Source organism: Neovison vison, chromosome 12, assembly GCF_020171115.1.
Source record: "Neovison vison isolate M4711 chromosome 12, ASM_NN_V1, whole genome shotgun sequence".
Classification (NCBI taxonomy): Eukaryota; Metazoa; Chordata; class Mammalia; order Carnivora; family Mustelidae; genus Neogale; species Neogale vison.
Window position 1 is genome coordinate 118,720,017 of NC_058102.1, and position 19,451 is coordinate 118,739,467.

Sequence of the window (19,451 nt, forward strand, 5' to 3'; positions counted from 1 at the left end):
TGCAGGACACAGGAAGAGAGCTTTCACTACACACTATGGAATGCTTCTCCTCCTCCAAAACAATCCTTTTCACATTGCCAGTGGCCAGAATCACATGCTAAAACCACCAACGTAACGTACACGCCATCATTTTCTATAAATGCAGAAGGAAAATGAAAGCCCCAAGTAGCGGAGCTTACCAGTCTGCGTACCAGGACCGTGGAAGGAGTCTGGAAATCCACGGTCCTGGGTTCAAGTCCTCATTCCCTGTGCTTAGCGCAGCCCTTTGGGGTCACCAAGTCACAAAAGGGGCCCACAGGGCTAGCATTTCACAAGACTTATGTGAGTGAATCCTCATGCGTGAGAGCTCCTGCACTCCTATTGTTGGAAACTGATCCATCCACTGAACAGGTCATATTCAAGGGGAAGAGAGGTCTGGAGAAGAGTGGGATTCACTTGTGATTTGTCATCGATACGAGTTATAAACTGTCCTCCTACTTTAAATAAAAATAATCACGGACACACACAACCAATCAAGCCAATACCAAAAACCCAGGTGGTTTCTAAAACTTCCGGAGCAGTAACCTACCTCTTAGTGAAAACTTCCTTCTTGGAACGTTCTCCATGTCGACCTTCTCTTCAAAGTGCTGCCTGTCCTTCAAGTCTGGGCTCCCCTGTGCGAGGCTTTTACCCATGGAGAATTCCTTCAGCTCGTCACCAAGGTGGGCAACGGGAGGATGGCCTAGCTCCAGGCTGCCCTTTCTCGGAACGGCATATTTGGGTTCCTTATGGCTGTCTCCTTCCCGGACTCTGTTAAAGGTAGAGCAGGGCGGCTCTGCTTCCTCGAAGGACCCGTACTTTTTACCACCATCTCCACCTGTAAAAACTCTCTTGCTTTCGGCCTCTCCAAACTCTCTCAACATTCCTCTGCTCCCACTACTCTCTGCTGAAGGCTGCCAGGCTTGGGACTTCAGGATGCTTCTAACCGGAGAATCTGAATTTTCTATCGAAGAAGGAAACTTATAGTCAGTGGCACTCGTGTTGTCATCCACAGACAGCTTTGTCCGAAGATCCCCCGCGTACATCGGCGTGACCAGAGATGCCACAGTGGACACAGAGGTGTTAACAGTCGGTGAGAAAGGAATGAGCTTTCCACTTTGCACCTGGAAGGACATAAAGTGCAAAAAAGCAGATTCAAAAATACTATCTATATGAACCTCAGTAGGGATTGACATAGAATGAATGACTACATTGGGGGCAGTTTCACGGCTTGTCTTAGCAGGAAGATGTATTTTCCTTTTTTTTTTTTTTTTTAATATTTTATTTATTTATTTGACAGAGAGAGACCACAAGCAGGCAGAGAGGCAGGCAGAGAGAGAGAGGAAGGAAGCAGGCTCCCTGCTAAGTAGAGAGCCCGACGTGGGGCTCAATCCCAGGACCCTGAGATCATGACTTGAGCAGAAGGCAGAGGCTTTAACCCACTGAGCCACCCAGGCGCCCCAGGAAGATGTATTTTCTTAATCAAAATTAATCATTAATCAAAATCATCTGGGTGAAAAGCAGATTTCTCATCCTATTCTTTTCTCCATAATGGATTCATTCCAGATGATTTCGGCAAGCAAATCATGAAAAAGGTACTCGGCATGGCTATCCTTCTGAGGAAAGAAATTATTACCAGACTCCCGACAGGTAATAGTTTATCAACTTAATTCCATCTAGGAGCCAACATCACGATCCTGTATTTTAAGAACATACCCGCACACTGGATTAGATTTACAGTGCACCCACCTGTTCCACCTCCCCGAGCGTGACCGGCTGAGTCTGATAGCGAGCGTTCATTCTCCTCTGTCTCATGTCTATTCTGTTTCGGGTAGAAATAGCTTTTGAGACTGGCTGAGACAATTTGTTAAACAAGGCCAACTTCTCTGCTAAGCTTAGAGTGGAGGAGTCAGGTTCACCTTGTTCAGCAGAATCTTTGCCCTCATTTGCCTGGTCTCTGGCTAAAGCTTTGTGGTGAGCAGATGCCTGTAATCTGAAAGGGATAAACATTAAAAAAAAAAAAAATCAGTGACAGAGATCAACACAGACAAAAGGCCCTAAATTTTGAATATTAACTCTCTTCCAAGTGTCACTTAATTTTGAAAAGGACTGATTTCTCCCTGTTGAAGTCAGGTGTAGGCACTGTTTAGCTATTAACAAGCCCGCGAATAGCAGAGGCTATTACCAATGTCATGAAGGCAGAACTTTATCTCTAAAATTATTTCTAAAAAGCGAATTTCCTCTTTAAGAGACTGAAGTCAGCTTGGATATACCTTATCGTAGAGAGACGATGTATCAGTGGTATCAACAACAAATAAGGCTAAAAGAGAATCCCAAGGCATTATCTATGGCATGCCTAGACACTATCTAAATATGTGGTTCGGGGGTGACTCAGTGGCTTAGTCAGTTGAGCATCCGACTCTTGGTTTCAGCTCAGGTCACGACCTCAGGATGGTGAGATCGAACCCCGAGTCGGGATCCGCACTCAGCCCAGAGTCTGCCTGAGACTCTCTTTCTCCGTCTCCCTCTGCCTTTTCCCCTCTACCCCTGTTCTCTCTCTCTTCCTCTCAATTAATCTTTTTTAAAAATAAACATGTAGTTCAGAGGTATTCTTTTCTTTTTATAGGAGTAGGAAATAATCCAGTCATTCTGTCAATAATATATCTGGAACAAGGAGTTTCGATTTTCACTTGCTAAACACAAATAGATCCATTTTAAAGATTCCTTCTCTCCTTCAGTGCCTCATTTTCTCTCATAGCTTCCTACCGGTTTTCTGAAAGGTATAGAGATCTGTAACTCCCAGCAACTTGAAAAAGGACATTTCAGGTGCTGCAAAATCCCTCCAGCTTCTGGGTGGGGGAGAAGGCTCCTATTACCTGGTCATGGTGAATCTTGGAATGTTGATGACAATATAGGTTGAGGCCACTGGCAAATCCAGTTCTCAAACCCAGTGGACAGCATATTCTCTCTGAACACCAGTGAATCACCAGTTCATAAGTTGCCCCAGACTAAAGAGCAGTAGACCCCTGCCTCTGGGTGGGGCCAGAACTATTTCTGCACTGTCATCTGACTTCCTTTAAACTTATTTTTGGCCCTTGTGTTTTGGTCCCTCAAAACAGGGGACACCTATGTGCCATAAGGACATACTTTCAAAACATAATTCAAAACTTAGTAGTATTCATGACTACAAGTGTTTACAAAAACCAGGGTATTACTAGAATTTCAACATTCATGTCGAGTCCTCATTTTCGTATTAACCTTTATTAAGTGCTAGTAATTTAGATGGAGGATGAAATTTCTTAGAGAAGACCGTGATTATGAAAAACAGAAACAAAACAAATGGATGAGTGAGTTAGTGTGATCCTAGTTCCAATACATGATGTAAGCAGGGAGATGAAAGGTTTCCTCATGCAGGCCTACAGGAAGTTAGCAGCGTCTCGCACTACGACAAAACAAAATGGCACCCATCCCCAAAGGCAACTCCTTGCATTGACTTGTTTCTCAAACACATGAAAGACATTCAGGATAATGAGATGCATCTGCTGTCTAGGACCTTTGGCCTGAGGGCCGCATGCAGCTACTTCTGTCCAGTACCTGGCAGGCTGCACAGTGCTCTTAGCTACACTGGGACTAGGAAGTCTCGCCATTACAGGCTGGGTGGCCCCAGAGCACGAAGCAGGGATAGGTTCACTTTAAAGGCAATTGCCAAAGAAGGAACATTCATGAGGAGAGAGAAGAAAAGAAGCGTTAAAGGAAAACATAGTTTTAAATTTCAGAAACCGTATATAAATATTTTAACAAAATTATTTATTTATAAGTCCTCTGGGGGAAATTACCAAAGAACTTGAAAAGCAATTACAAACTGAGGAACTAAGAGACAGAGATGATGCAAAGTAAATGGAATAAGATTAGGTTTTTAAAGCTTGGAAAGGATTTACCCTGACTTCAGAGTAACATTAAAAAACAAAAGAGCTAGGGCACCTGAGTGGCTCAGTCACTAAGTATCTGCCTTTGGCTCAGGTCATGATCCCAGAGTCCTGGGATCAAGCCCCGCATCGAGCCCCACATGGGGGGTTCGGTGGGAAGCCTGCTTCTCCCTCTCCCACTCCCCATGCTTGTGTTCCCCCTCTCGCTGTGTCTTTCTCTGTCAAATAAATAAATCTTTTTTAAAAAATTTTTTAAATTTTAAAATTTAAAAAGATAAGAAAAAATAGAAAACCAAAAGAGCTGATCTGCTCAGAGTTCCTAATGAACACAAGAAGTGCTCCTCCACAGACACACCAGGAAGCTGGGGAACAGCTGGGGAAGGACGTGAGCAGCTGCTATAACAGCAGGCCCACAGCTGTGGGCTGCAACACAGATGCCTCTTGGGGTGCCCATGCCCTGAATGAGATGAACATACTTTCTTCAGGAAGGCTGCGTGTGGGTCCGGGGCAGAAGCATGAAAACCATTTCTAAAAACCCAATAAAAGTTTTCGCTTGATTGAAGCAATTATCTCTGAATGAATTAGTTTGGGAAATTCATTCTGAACATATTGGAGTGGACTGCTCAAGTACTGGAAAGTCCTCAAACCTCCAAGGAATTGTTTACGGTTTTTTGGTGACTATTTAAAAACACATTTAAAAAACAAAACAAAAAACCCTCCAACCCCTTATCTTTTTGAGGCAGCTGCTGAAATGATATCTGGGGTTTGCCTGAAAATGAGGCAGGAGGACAGGTGAAGTGGATGGAGTTTTGGGAGAGCCAAGACTGGCCGGGCTGCTAACTGTTGAAACTCGGTGGTCAGTACACTCGGGTTCATTATGTTAATCTCATGGTTTAAGTCTTCCACTGTGAAAAAGATTAAGAGAAAGGCACAGACCAAAAAAATTAAAATTTGTCTTGAGGTTTTTCTAGGAGATACAACAGGCAACACACCCTGTTACAAAGCTCAGAGACACCACAGGAAGGAAAATCCCGGAGTGTGAACATCTCTTGTGGAGTCTAACCAAACCATCTCCTGATCGCTTCATTTTTACTTAAGTCTTTAAATCTTTTTCTTTCTCTCTCTCTCTCTCTCTCTTTTTTTTTTTTTCCAAGAAAACTTTTCAGCCAAGGCCCAGAGGTCAGGAGGGGGTACTTACGTGGCTGCAATGGCCACCTCCTCGGTGGTAACGGGCTGGGTGTGGGATCGGTCCTGGAGCCGCCGCAGCCTTTGCTCCACCGCCGCGTTTCTGGAGCGTCGCTTAGGAACGTTTTTCTCATCAAATGATTTTTCCATTTCCTGAGATCAGAAACGATGCGGAATCCTTAAATGTTTGTGGAAAGGGCACTGGGGCTGCAGGGTCTCTGCTCTGTTCCCTGACAGGGCACCCCGGGAGGGACCCTCTGTGAGGCAGGTGTCATTCTCAGGAGAGTGCACCTATGCAGTGTGGGGTGGGGGGCGGGGGTAGGGAGGTCTCACCAGCCAGGCGCTGAGAGGCATGTGGGCCAGGCCAGGTGGGCCAGAGGGCCCCATGCAGGGAGCAGGGGACGGTTTCACTTCAGGCACCTCAGTACACCTTACCCTGAAAAGCAGCCTCTTGGCAGCGACACTCAGCTTGGCTCGTTCGTCTACCTTCTCTTCATCTGTAAGAGGCCACAAAATAAAAACTGAACATTTTTAGAAATATGTAGGTGAAGTCTCTGAAAAGTTTCCCAAGCCTGACCCTGGAAATCCTTTGAATGTAAGAATGGATGTACCAAAGATTATAATTGGCAATATTTTCCCCCTGGAGGGATCCCATTCTTCTGCTCAGTAAAAAGGTGCTAATTTCCTTTGCAATTAACCAGACAAAACTCGGTCTGGACAGGAATTCTCTATGACAATATTTGAAAAATTGAGGTTTAAGAATAGATTTTATGAAAGGAATTCTTTATTGTTACACAGTAACAAGTAATTAACAACAAAAAGCTGCTGCTTTAGTAAATCAGTTATTTTGGTATTATTCATTCCACAGTTCTAACGCTCTTAAAAGGAAGGAAAAGCTCACCCCAGAATCTTAACTAGGTTTTTAGAGTCACAGAAAGAAAACCTGCAGCGAAGAAATCAGTAGACTCCAAAACCCCATCCTCTCAAAAAAAGCAGAATCTTACAGAAACCTAATCTGGGTGAGATGACAGAGAAGTGACAAAAGGAAAACAGATACTTGCCTTCCGTGGCCGGCATTTCTGAATGCGAAGCAGACCTAGGAAAGACATTAGGCAAATAATAATAACAAAAAATTAGCTGGTGGGAATAGAAGATCCAAATAAAACATCAGATGAAAAGTTAAAGCAAAAGTAAAAATTCAATCGAACTCTCTTAAAGAATATCATCCTGCTAGCAATCTTCATTGTGAATACACAGATACAGGTGTTAACGGACACAGTGCAGTGTGTGTGCACACAACCCAGCCTGGTGCACACCTCGTGGAGACAAATGAGAACCGAGTGTGACTCATTAAACACAACTGGTCAGTTTGTACACAAACCTCATTGTCTCTACGTAGAAGCATAGGACCGTGTAAAACTCAGATACGACAAGCAGACAGACATTTAGAAAGTGAGTGTAAAATCCCTAGTTCTTTGCATGGGAAAATCTGGGGAATACTCACTGTGGTTTCTAATTTAACGAGGGCATAAGAAATGAAAAACAGTAAACGAAGAAAAATAACATGTCTCACTTCTTACCAACCGAACGCAACGTAAAACTGTACTGCGATACTGTTGCCACAGGCAGCATTCTTTAAAAATACATGTATACAAGCCACATAAATATTCCTTATAGATTAGATGGAGGAACGATGGAATCACCACAACCCATTTAAACATCTCCAGGACCGTCCCTGCGGGCAGATCCCATACGATGGCTTTTACACTCCTGGACTACAGAACTACACATCCCGCGTGCCTACCTATCCGATTCCTTTCGTTCGGCTGAGGTTATAGGTTGAGTTCTAAATCTCTCGGAAGTTTTTCTACTTTCACCAGGAGAAAAATAGCGTCTTGGTTTCCGGGACCCTCTTTCCCGTTCCACACCGGTAGGCAAGCCAACGCCTTCGGTTGACCTCTCCACCCGGGGTTGGCTTTTAGAATCATTGGGAGGGAGTGCACAGAAGGGAAACGAGAGACAGAGAGAGAGAATAAAGCAAAGGTTTATGCATCTCAGTGAGGCAAGGCCCAGACACCGCCAAATCCCGCCGCATGCCCCAACCATGCACTTGAAGGAGGGGGAGCAGTGCAGCGACCCAGTACTGTAGCTCCCTATTAGTAGCCAGAAGCAGAATGGTAGTTTTCAAGCCATTTCCTGTACGGTCTGCCCTGCACCCTGGTGAGGAAGCTAATAGGACCCAATGCGGGACACACCGCAAGTGGCAAAGTGAATAATTCTGCCAAGGGCGTGCAAGTGACACATCGGGAGGGTGCGTGAAACGTCACCTACAGTTCAGGTTTCTTGCTGGCATGGACAGACTCCAGAAACGCATTTCGGAGCTGGGCGACAGAGACCTTCGTGTCCAGCACGCCGACTTCTGGGGGGGGCCCTTCAGCTTTGGAACTCTGTGGCTCCGGCTCTTGCCTGGACGCGGGGTCCTTACCCTTCAGGGCCTGCAGCTGAGGGGGGCCCGTGTAGTCAGACAGGGAGCGGGTGAGGACCTTGCGTTTCTTCACCAAGGCTTCCTGTCTGTGGCCTGTCGCCCTGGCATCTTGTGACACGGGCTGGCTCTGAACGTACAAGACCATCTCCCGTCTGCTTATCCTCTCAGCGGGCGGTTGCTGAGAGGGAGGCGGGTGTGACAGGCTCTCTGGTTCCTTCTGATGTTCTGAGGGCACTGGGCTCCCAGCAGGCTTGCTGACGTCATCGTTTCCAGAGGGGTCTTCGTGGCTTCGCGTAAGCCCGTGGTCCTCCAACGCCAAAAGTGATTTCCTGCTTTTCTCGAGAGCTTCGGTGAAGAGCATATCTTCCTCGGCTTTTGATTCACAAATATGGAGCACGGGGGTATCCCTTCTCTCGCTTTCTAGAACCTTCGAGGTGGGAGGCTTTCTGACATTCTGGGTGGCGGACCCCCCCCAGCTGCATTCAGACACGTTTTCTGGGATCTCTGAGGTCACCAGCGTGGCCGTGTGAATGGGGTCCGCCGGCTGGACGTAGCCTCGGATCGGCTGTCCCGCGGAGCTGGCTGCCTTGCTCAAGACCCTATCAAAGGCCGAATTTTCTGACTGAAAGGACGAGCAATGGATGGGCACTGGCTGATGTCTCCTCTGAGTGAAGGGCTCGGAGGCCACCTCAGGGCTGCTGCGAGCACTCTCCTCTTTCACCATTTTTTCTCTAACCTTAACTCTTTAAGAAAGAAAAAGGATTTAAGTTTGCAAAGTGCAGTAACCGCTTCATGGGGAGAAAGCATGCGTGGATCCCAGACTGCCCGTGGGTGGAAATCCACCCAAAGGCAGAACCCCCGGTGACAAGGCACTTCTGGTGGTTCACGTCAGAAACTCACTGGCGGCCCGGTGAAGGATTTCGAGTTTCCAGATGTGAGTAGGCCAGTGTGGCACCAAACTCACTCTGCCCTCCATAAAGCTGAGACGGCTCAGATGCCGTCCTGGGGGAGAATGGCTGCCTTCGGACTAAACAAATGACCAGAAGCCAGAGAAAAATCCATTAATATACATCAGCAGTATGCATGAGGGCACATCGAGGCTGTTGGTGGGACTCTGTGAACACTACACATATAGGCCTGGTGTGTGGACTCGGGGTGGGGGACGTTTCCAAGTATGCACACACCTATGGACCAAATGTAATAATTTCACTGTCTCCTGGAAATGTAAGAACATTTGTGATTTTTAAAAAATTTTTAAATGGAGCTCAAGACACAACACACAATCACCCCTTTCAAGCACTCAGCTAAACATTCCCAAGCGTTTTCATGCAATGCAGACTGTATTCATTCATTCCTAAGACATGTGACCAGTTTGGACATCATTACCACTAAGCATTGTAGCACCAAGAAGACTGTTAGAGAAAAGATATTTGTTGAGAGTATAGACTGAACGTTTTCTCCCCTTCGGAATTGCTAGTAGCCCTTAGCTAAAAACTAAAGTGAAAAGAGATCGTTTTCCTTTCTGGAGCAATTTAAATATCTGAGAGCTAAAGTGAAATCCAGTTGAAAAGCTACAAAATCTTATTCTATTGCTGCAGAAGCAAAGTAGCCAAGAACTCTGGCTGGGGCACCTAGGAGACCTCGGTTCAAAACTGGCTTAGCCAGTTCTAGCTGTGTGGTCTGAGGCAACTTACCTGGCTCAGTTCTTTGCTTTTAAATGGAAATCCTAGTGACAAAATGTAATGTGATGTTGGCAAAGCACTTGGAGAGCTTAGTACTAAGTACTCTTAGCGAAGAGTAACCATTTAATAGTGTTAGCTAGTACTTCTCTCTGCTTTCTGAAATGCCACATAGTGAGAGAGGAGAAACCACGGAAGCTGTTCAAGAATGGATTATTAATTGGCAATAATCCTTAGAAAGTAAAACACATTTTTGGAGCGGGAAAAGTGATTTCTTGGGGGACTATAAACACTCATGTACTGAAGATCAGTCAGCAAAAATACTTATTTATACTTTTGGAAGAGAATATTTCCTTAAATGACAAACATACCCTGCTAAATTTGATATCAACTCCTACGTGTATTTCAACAAGAGATGCAGGATATCTACATATATTTCGTTAACAAAAAATTAAACACACACAAAAGGCAGTTACCATGAACAATCCAGGAAGGGAAAAAAAAAGCATTCTAAGTAATTTTTTTTTTCCCCAGAGACTAGCCAGTGTTGGAGGTTTTCATATTTATAAGCTTTGTTAATCAAAAGAAGACTGAAATGTGGTTCAAGTTCTCCTGTGGAATGTGTCCTTCTAATCAGAGACAATCTGAATGTTGTCCTCAGCTGAGAACAAAGTGACTGTTAGAAACTCAGTATATGGGTGCTTTGTCCTGCCAGAGACTTATTCATTCTCCCTCCTTCCGCCTCTCCCTGCCCCCAACCTTAAAAATGAAATGATAGGGGGGTTTTTGTCTGCCTTTAAAAGCACATGCCCTAAGGGAAGCTGATAAAAATTAACTATTGGTTTAGAGGCCAGGAGACGTGAAAAGGAGAAGGCTGGAAGCACTTGCTCAGATGGGACACTCCCTGGTTAGTTAGTGAGAATCAAGAGGAGAGAAACCAGGAGGAGCCTCACTACTGCCCCCACTTGGCGGTATGCAGGTTGGTGAGAAAGGAGAAAAGCAAGAAGTGTCATCAAGAAGCTTTTCAAAAAGAGGAAAAAACGAGGAGGGGGAAATACGATGAGCAGGGATTAGGGCAATGGGAGGAGAAAAGCAAACGTTCAGAAAGAAACTTCCAGCAGCCCCTGTGAACACATCATTGTCAAACGCACTGCCATGAACAGAGGGCAAGAAGAGAGTTAGCGTTGGGTAATGTGTGGAACAGCAAGGCAAGTCAGCAGGGAAGCAGCACTCACTACAAGGAAGCCAAGAGGTTCAGCTCGGCATATACCTGGAAGGCCAGTTGATAAGAGAAGGTGTGTCCCCTTCGGAATCTTTCTGGAGAAACCACTCATGTTTGGGTTTCCCGGTACTATTGTGTACAAAAGACAAAACTTCAGATAATTTCTACTTGAACATCAACACAGGTATAGACAATTATAATCTGAAACCCGAAGGCTGATTTCTGTTAAGTCAAGACTAATCCTGGCTTTTGGAAAATGTATAAGCGTGTTTTGTCACAGGGCTTACATTCATGTCATGAAATTCACAAGGACATGTGGCCCGTTACTAAACTTAAGAGATAGAAATAAATCTATTCAAAGCCACCACATAAAGTGTTTTCCAAGTAACCTGAACGTATTAGGAGTCTGTTATAGTCCCACTCTCCCCACAAATACCAGACAATTTTCTTGTAAGAAGTTGGATTAAATGTCAACTCATCCTCTATTAAGTTTTGCCAAGGGACATTGGTAAATAACCAAATACAAAGATAGCGTCCGTGCAAAACAACACATACCAAATAAAGGAAATCAATAAAAAGAAATTCAATGAGATCATATCTTTAATTGCTCTTATACATTTTCCTTTTCCATTTGTCACTGAATAACGCAACCAACCTAACAATGTCATAACCAATACCAATTCAGGGCAATTCGATAAATGTTGAGTTCCTACTGTATGAAACCCTGAACTAGACTTGGAGAAGTAACAAAGGGGACTCGGGCATCACCCCAGCCATTAAAAAACTTATACTGTGGCAGGCCAGATAACATAGGATTTATACATTCATCCCTCCACACACGATCGGATATTACGCAAAGTTGGATGTGAGGAAGCAATTATGCTAGGCTGAAGATATTTTAGAACGGGCCAGAAAAAGCCTGTGGCAACCATGTAAAGCAGGACACAGGAGAAACAAACCACTAATGTGTATCATTTTACAATGCAGAAAGAGAATGTTTACCAGCTCAGAACCATACCACCTTATTTGTAAGAGTTTTTCAATATAAGGCTAGAAACACATTTTAGCTCAAAGCAGTATCCAAAAAAAATAGAACGATAACTGCAATAAAATAATCTGAATTTTCTAAAAATCATTTTAGTTCAAGTTTTAGCTGAAGCTGATAGGTAAGAGCCAGTCTGTAACCAATGCCCTACCTTTTGCTGTGACCACCGAAATCTGTCACATTCTAGCCTTGGTTATCCACCCGCCTTTCTACACGGGAACCTGTCCACCCCCCGCCGTACCCCAGCATCACAGCAATTCAGTCTGGTGAACAAAAAATTCAGATGTACGGAAAGCCGTTTTATTTCCAACCATAAAAGGTCTAATTTCTCAACACCCATTTCAGCCTAGGACTAGTTAGCCTACCATCAGCAGCTAAGAAAGAAGGGGATTCCTCTAGCACGGGATACAGTGGAAGGAGAGGGAGCAGCTGGTACTTGCTACTGAAAACCACCCAGTTCATATAACGAATATGCCCACCTCACAAAATTATTTTAAGACTCAAATGCGGGGGCACCTGGGTGGCTCAGTGGGTTAAAGCCTCTGCCTTCAGCTCAGGTCATGATCTCAGGGTTCTGGGATCGAGCCCCACATTGGGCTCTCTGTTCAGCAGGGAGCCTGCTTCCCCCTCTCTCTCTGCCTGCCTCTGCCTACTTGTGATCTCTCTCTCTGTCAAATAAATAAATAAATAAATATTTAAAATAAAATCAGCTCTGTATGAATTATCTTATACGTTTAAATCTCAACCAAGTAAGAGGGATTTGTTTTCTAAGATGGTATTATAAATGGTCGACATTATGAACATTTCTCCTATGATTTAAAAAAAATAACTTCATCCAATTCTTACAGGACTTGTTTGAAATCAACAAGAACAAAATACTCAAGGAATCTGATTTTTATATATTCAAAAATCTAAAACTGTAGTGCAGAAGATAGATGATTGGTTGGTGGGACCTGGTGGCGGAAGCCAGGGTTGACCGCAAAGGCACACAAAGGAATCTTTGGGCTGATGGAACAGGTGTCTATCCTGACTGTAGTGATAGCTACATGACTTGTGTATTTGACAGAATTCACAGAATTTCACTAGCACGAGTGCATTGTACTGTGCGTAAGTTATACTTCAATATAAATATCTTAAAAACTTAAGACTTCTAAAAATTGTAATTCTGGGGGCACATGGGTGGCTCAGTGGGTTAAGCCTCTGCCTTTGGCTCAGGTCATGATCTCAGGTTCCTGGGATCGAGCCCCACATTGGGCTCTCTGCTCAGCGGGAAGCCTGCTTCCCCTTCTCTCTCTGCCTGCCTCTCTGCCTACTTGTGATCTCTCTCTCTCTGTTAAATAAAAAAAGAAAATCTTTTTTAAAAATTGTAATTCAGTGTACCTTCATAACTGATCTAGACAACAGTCACACTAAGGGATTTACTTGGACATAGATGTTTAGTGCAGTTAATGGAATTTTTAAATTCAAGTATCTCTTTTCACTCTTTAAAAGCAAAAACTCGTAAAAATACATAAATAACAAACGAAAATGTGGGTCAAACACAGTCAATGCCATAAAATCCATTTGAATATTTTTCTTTCTCTCCTTCAAATTCTCCCCCCAAAGCCCAAAGACACTGAAAAACCCAAGGAGAGAGCAGAAAACAACCCAGAGAGGTCGCTCTTAAGTGTTGACATTGGTGAGAAACCAAATTCTACCTTTTGCATTAAATGCGTGGGTCCCCAAATGGTGGGTCAAGGTCTAAAAATGATCTCGCCAATTCACAGGCATTCCAAAACAATGGGATATAATGGAACTTTGTGGACCAAGTTCTCCATACACTCTGACTCTGAGACTGATAGGTGGCTAAGGGATGTCCAAACTCCGATTAAAACATCTATCATTTTGTAAGAGTACAAAATTTATATCTGGGGCCTAGGAGCCATAGTTTTTTGGAGAAACAGTATAATAGCAGGTAAGCTTTTAAAAACAGAGCTCTTAAAAAAGAGATCACATCTGAATAATGGCAAATAATGCCTTGGATTTGTTTTCTTTCTTTAAATATTAAATTGATGCTGCTATTTATTGCAGCGTGCCTTACTGTTATGCATAACTATTTTTAATAATTAAAACTTAGTTTAAAAAAAAAGAACCAGGGGCACCTGGGTGGCTCAGTGAGTTAAGCCTCTGCCTTCAGCTCAGGTCATGATCCCACGGTCCTGGGATCGAGCCCCACATCGGGCTCTCTGCTCAGCAGGGAGCCTGCTTTCCTTCCTCTCTCTGCCTACTTGTGATCTCTGTCAAATAAATAAATAAAATCTTAAAAAAAGAAAAAAAAAGAACCAAGTGGGAAGGGTTGGTTTGGTACGACAGAACAAGTTGAGAGCAATGGTTACATGTTTCACAAAACTCCCTAACCTGCATTCTTAAAATACGTGCATTTTGATGTGAATTATGCCTCAATTAACAAATACACCACTGCTGGATTAAAGTGAGGATTTCTTGGGGCGCCTGTGTAGCTCAGTCAGTTAAGTGTCTGACTTTTGATTTCAGCTCAACTCACGATCTCAGCGTCGGGAAATCCAGCCCCGTGTTGGGCTCACACTCTGGGTATGGAGGTGCTTGGGATTCTCTCTCCTTCTCCCTCTCCCCACCCAAGGGAAGCAGGCAGGCAGACAGGAAGAGAGAGAGAGAGAGAGAGAGAGAGAAAGAGTGGAAGGAAGGAAAGAAAGAAAAAAAAAAGGGAGAGAGGGAAACAAATAATGAGGACTTCTTGAGTAACGAAAGTCTACAAATACAGTCTTCTTGGAGCGGAAGCAGGATAAACATGTGAAATAACCAATTTCTTCCAGGTTCCCTCTGAACTAATCTCAGTACTGAATGGCTAAATGCTAAGCCTCAGATGAGAAAGCACAAAGACAGAAAGTGTGTGTATACAGATGAACTGTCTAGAAAAGTACTGGAGTCTCAGGAAGGTGCCATAGGGGCCCTCCCAAAGTGGCTCCAGTTTCTAGCTCCCAGCTGGATTTGGATCGCCACATCTCCGGCTTGGATGTTAACCAGCCCCACTAGAACAAAGTGATCCGGGAACTTGGCTGCGTTAGTCGTGAGACTAACCTAGACTCAGCCATTCAGGACTGGAGACCAAGTTCACAAGATCCCAAAAGCAGCCTCCCCTCAACCAGGATGCTCATTCATAGTTTCATAATATTTATGAGCACATGGGACTCAGGCTCACATCCAAGCACTCTAACTTCAGACAGAGTGGAAAGAGACTCGCCACACGTACGTGCCAATCGGAGTGTGTTCTGCTGACCGGGGTCCCTGGCCCATGATGAGATCAAAGACCCACACCGGAGTGGAGATGAACAATGTCCCTAAGCCCACTGTTGAGTTCAGCTGACATTTTGCTCATAGCAAGATATTCTTGATGAAGGAAAGGACCCATGATTCACATTCAGCTGCAACCCTCACGGGCAATGGGCTGATAAACTGTTTGCAGACCGGCTCTTTCAAGTAGCACTGTTACAGTTTGGTAACACTTCCAAGAAAATCCAGAAAACAACCGAACGTTCACCCCAGAATGACTGACTGAGCTACTCGGTATGCACTAGATACTGGTAGGAGTGGGGAAGGAAACAGAAAATGACCCAGGGCAAGTACCCTCTGCAGAAGGCCTGTACTGAAGAAATGCTATCATTGGGATCGTCCTTCCCAGTCTCACACGTTGGCATAACACCAAATCCACGTTGCCATGTTCAGCCACCTTGACCAGCATCCCTCCATCTGGGGAAGTCAGCCCCATGTGCAGGTAGGAAGGCATTTGAATGTCTCTCTTCCCAAGACAGGAGGTACAGGTGAAATGGCATGTGTGACACACCTCATGAACTCATGATCTCTTTCCCCCCTCCCCTTCGAGCAGAATCCTCATCAATGAGAGGCCAGGTTGGTAACCTTAGGGCTCCATATCCCAAGCCAAACTTTAGCCTTATAACTGCGCAGGGGAAACAACCATCTGATAATGAGAAGAACGGATTAGTGTGACAGACTAAGCACCAGAGAACATGCAAGAGACCAAAAATGATTCTAGTTTCTCTTAAGATGGGGGGGGTTGGTTATAAAAACTTGGAAAGGTCAAGAAAGCAGGGCACACAGGAAAGTAGACCCTCTGGATAGGTTCTCCTTGGTCAACAGCTCAGTTACAAGGAAATACCCAGATGTTATCTGAGCATCGCAGAACAGGGCTAGACCAGTACTATTTGGCTATTAACAGTTCACTTTCAGTCCTGTACCCCAAGATTGGACCAGTCATTTTGGCAGTCACATAAAGAATTTGCTATCAACTAAAACTGCTAGGTCTGTTTCCCATGAACTGCTGTTAAATCAGGTTTCCCCAATCCTGAACTTGTACACAGATTTTCTCCCCCATCTAGGTAGAAGACGTTATTAAATTTCACCTTGTTAGTTTCTAACCCTAGTGCACATACATGTGCTCTCTTCTCTCTCATCTCCCTTCCTGCTCCATCCCTCCTCCCACTCTCTACCTCACCATCACCAAACTGATCAACCTATCACTAATATCCTCTCTAATGAAATGCCAAACAGGACCAAGTTAATGATGAAGGCCAACTTAGAAGCACAGACTTCACTATCTCAGGCTGGGTAACTGCAGCCAACATGTCCATGGTCTTCCTGATTGGAATCAACTCACCTTCAGATCAACCTTCCATACTCCTCCAGAGCAATCTTTCTAAAACACAGAATCAATCATCCTTGCTTTAAAATGCTTCAGAGGGCACCTGGGTGGCTCAGTTGGTTAAGCAACTGCCTTCAGCTCAGGTCATGATCCCAGAGTTCCAGGATCGAGTCCCACACCGGGCTCCCAGCTCCATGGGGAGTCTGCTACTCCCCCTCTGACCTTCTCGGGGTGCCTGGGTGGCTCAGTGAGTTAAAGCCTCTGCCTTCGGCTCAGGTCATGATCCCAGGGTCCTGGTCCTGGTCTCTGCTCAGCAGGGAGCCTGCTTCCTCCTCTCTCTCTGCCTGCTAGTGATCTCTGTCTCCCTCTGACCTTCTCGCCTCTCATGCTCTCTCTCACTCTCTCTCAAATAAATAAATAAAAACTTTAAAAAATAAATAAATAAAATTCAGAAACTTCCCGTTATCCACAAGACAAAGGCTAAATGCCTTGATATGTCATCTGAGGCGCTCTACGACTGCTCGGCACTCTACGACAGCTCGGCTCTACAACTCCCCCCGGCACTCAGCCTCATCCCACCTCCTCCTCAGTCTTCACTGGGCATTGGTGCCTTCGTGCTGGGAGGAGCCTCCCTTCCACAGCTAGCAAACTCACCACCACATCCTTAAGGACTTGGTTCCACTGTGACCATTTCTCCATGGAGGAAAAGTTAATACTCCATCTTGGTACTCCCCTGGCACCCAACCTTGATCTCTAGAAACTTATTTACCCTATCATGTTATAGTTATTTCCTACACTTTTTTTTTATACCCAGCTAAAAGCACAGTGCCTCGCAGACCAGAGACCCAATATAATCTTCTTCAGTGATTAGCTAAACTATCTCAGAGCTGAAACTAATCCATAAATCAATACCTATGAGGTATGCATAGATATATGGATGCCTACTGTATTCGAACTCTCTTAAATTACAAGTTTTCATTTTGCTTATAAGGGCCAAGTTGTTAAGGACCTTATGTAAATCCACATATGCTGTTTCTCGAATACTTCTAGTCTTCTTTCCTAAAGATCTCTAATCTTCAAAGGGCAAAACCAGCCAACTCCCTTTTTCAGTGTGTTGGATAATAGAACTGACGTATGTAAGAGGAGCAGAGCACAATGGGAAGAACGGGCAGATGCAAGGGAACTTGACTGAATGAATGAATGGGTGATGGATGATGGCCTCAATGTTGTCAAAGCAGCCTTATGGTTTTAAATCAATTCTTTAATCTTTAGTTTTGGCACATATAAAATCCATTTTTAAATAATCTCCAGGATTATTTTTGTTTCTAAGAATTTAACATTTTTTAACATTGAGATCTGTTCTTGTGAGGGCTTGGGGAGAGCCAGCTCCCCATAAGGCAGAGGTCACTCCTCTGGGAGAGGACCACAGGGTTACTGGGGACAAGAGAACAGTGAGAGGCTGACCCTTGGGTATAATAGAACTTTCTAACGATGTGGCAATTGGCTAGCAGAGAATTATGTTACCAGGAAATAAGAACTCAACCCTAAGTCATCACAGAGGTCGGAAGCTGCTCTTGGTCTCTATCCCTAAGTCTGTAATGATGGGCTTTAACTCCCTGTAACTCCTAAGAGTCAACAGACTTAAAAGTGCTTCCCGCTGTCACAGTGAAGTCAAATCCAGCCCAGGAGAATCAGTTTCACCCTGTGGGTGCCCAGCTCTAATTATATAACAGCTTCTAATTATAAAACAGTATTCAGCTGAAGAAGAATGCTTATTAACTAGGCATCCTATTAAAACCAACAGTTTATATGCTTCAAGTTGCTTGTTTGGAAAACGTGCTAAGGATTGCCTTGTGGGTCCGTGCAGGCGTGCGAACATGCGAGGGCACGCACACACCGCTCAGTTCCTTACAATCTGGCAGGTGTCTAAATTTTTGGACATGCTAGCTAGGGCTCTTGGTGATCTATTCATATTTAGTTCAGTGAGCAGAAATTGATAACTTGCCAGTGAGAACAGAAGAAAAAGGAAAAAAAAAGAAAACATGGGAATGAACTAACCATATTTTAACAGGCAAAAGCTAGTAGAGAGGGTAAAAAGATATTTGGGGGTACAGGGGCTAAAAGGTGAAAAGAGTTCCATCCCATTAAAAGATCTGTGAGTGTACAGGGAAGTCTCTTCTTTAGAGACCTAGGTTTTCCAGGACACCTGCCCTGAGCCGAGCCTGTGTTAGGACACTCCTGCCCTGGGGGAACAGGCACTGAGACAGGAATGCCTACGACCAGAGGCAGCTTTCTCTCTCTTTATCACTCCCCTGTGGACATTTCTTTCAGGCAGGTTAACAGACCTTTAACAAGAAAAACAATGAGCCTGAGGCTCTGAAGACAGTTTTTAGACTTAACCTCTCCCTAGGAGCTGAGTAAGTATCATCAGAGACAAACTACAAGAACATAGTCTAAGCTCCCTTCCTTCTCAGTTGGCTGAGTCTGCTTGTCACCATGTCTCCGAAAAGGCTCACTGTGGAGGGTGCCCCAGGAAGATCCAGTCCACAGGTCTGATGTCACCAGAGCCCTGTCCGAAGCTTGACTGACCAATGGTAGCTCTCCCTAGCTCAAATTTCAGGGAGGGCTCTATATACCATAATCATTTTCTAATGATACAATTTGCTAAGTGGGAGTTGGAGGGGCGGGGACAGAAGTGGAGAGATGAAACACAGAGGGCGTTTTCTAGAGTGGATCACCACTGGGAAATTTTCCTCTGCCCAATACACAGGTCACTGAGAACAGGGAGTCACAGTGGACGCTCAGGAAAACAGCAGGTGTGGAACTCAGGTCCTGAGATTCTCCACTCACAGAAGTAACAAATATGGTGCATTTTCTCTTCTTTCTTTCTTTCTTTTTTTTTTTTTAATTAACTAAGAAATACAAATTCTGCATTCCGGATTTCCATTAGTAACAGCTCAGATTTTTAAAAATCTGAATAACCCACAGGCCCCAGATCTCTTTAAATTTTATCCTAAAATTCACAATGGCTTAATTAACAAAGAATGGTTCCTATCAGCAAAACTCCCTCTCTAGAAAACACAATTCTGAAATTCTAAATTGAAGGGGCTTGGCAGAAATCGGGGGTTGGGGTTAAGAGGTATCTTAGGCTCTCTTCTGTGAATATATATATTCTCCATTTCTTTCAGAAGGACGTGTTCTCCTGAACTTCCAAGC

General features: G+C 44.3%; 1 protein-coding gene across 10 annotated transcripts in view; it reads right to left on the bottom strand.

Moving 5' to 3' along the window:
• The window catches only part of SVIL (supervillin), a 122,630-nt gene that overhangs the window by 58,952 nt on the left and 44,227 nt on the right, over positions 1 to 19,451 (bottom strand). For 5 of the 10 annotated variants that reach the window (XM_044227666.1, XM_044227667.1, XM_044227661.1 and 2 more), the window contains exons 7-13: positions 10,564 to 10,644; positions 7,461 to 8,357; positions 6,191 to 6,225; positions 5,565 to 5,626; positions 5,143 to 5,282; positions 1,768 to 2,011; positions 569 to 1,142 (exon numbers count right to left, since the gene is read on the bottom strand). In XM_044227666.1, the coding sequence (XP_044083601.1) occupies positions 569 to 1,142; positions 1,768 to 2,011; positions 5,143 to 5,282; positions 5,565 to 5,626; positions 6,191 to 6,225; positions 7,461 to 8,357; positions 10,564 to 10,644 (2,033 nt within the window). The remainder of the gene's footprint in view (positions 1 to 568; positions 1,143 to 1,767; positions 2,012 to 5,142; positions 5,283 to 5,564; positions 5,627 to 6,190; positions 6,226 to 7,460; positions 8,358 to 10,563; positions 10,645 to 19,451) is intronic. The other 5 variants (XM_044227665.1, XM_044227663.1, XM_044227670.1 and 2 more) reach the window with 3 other exon arrangements.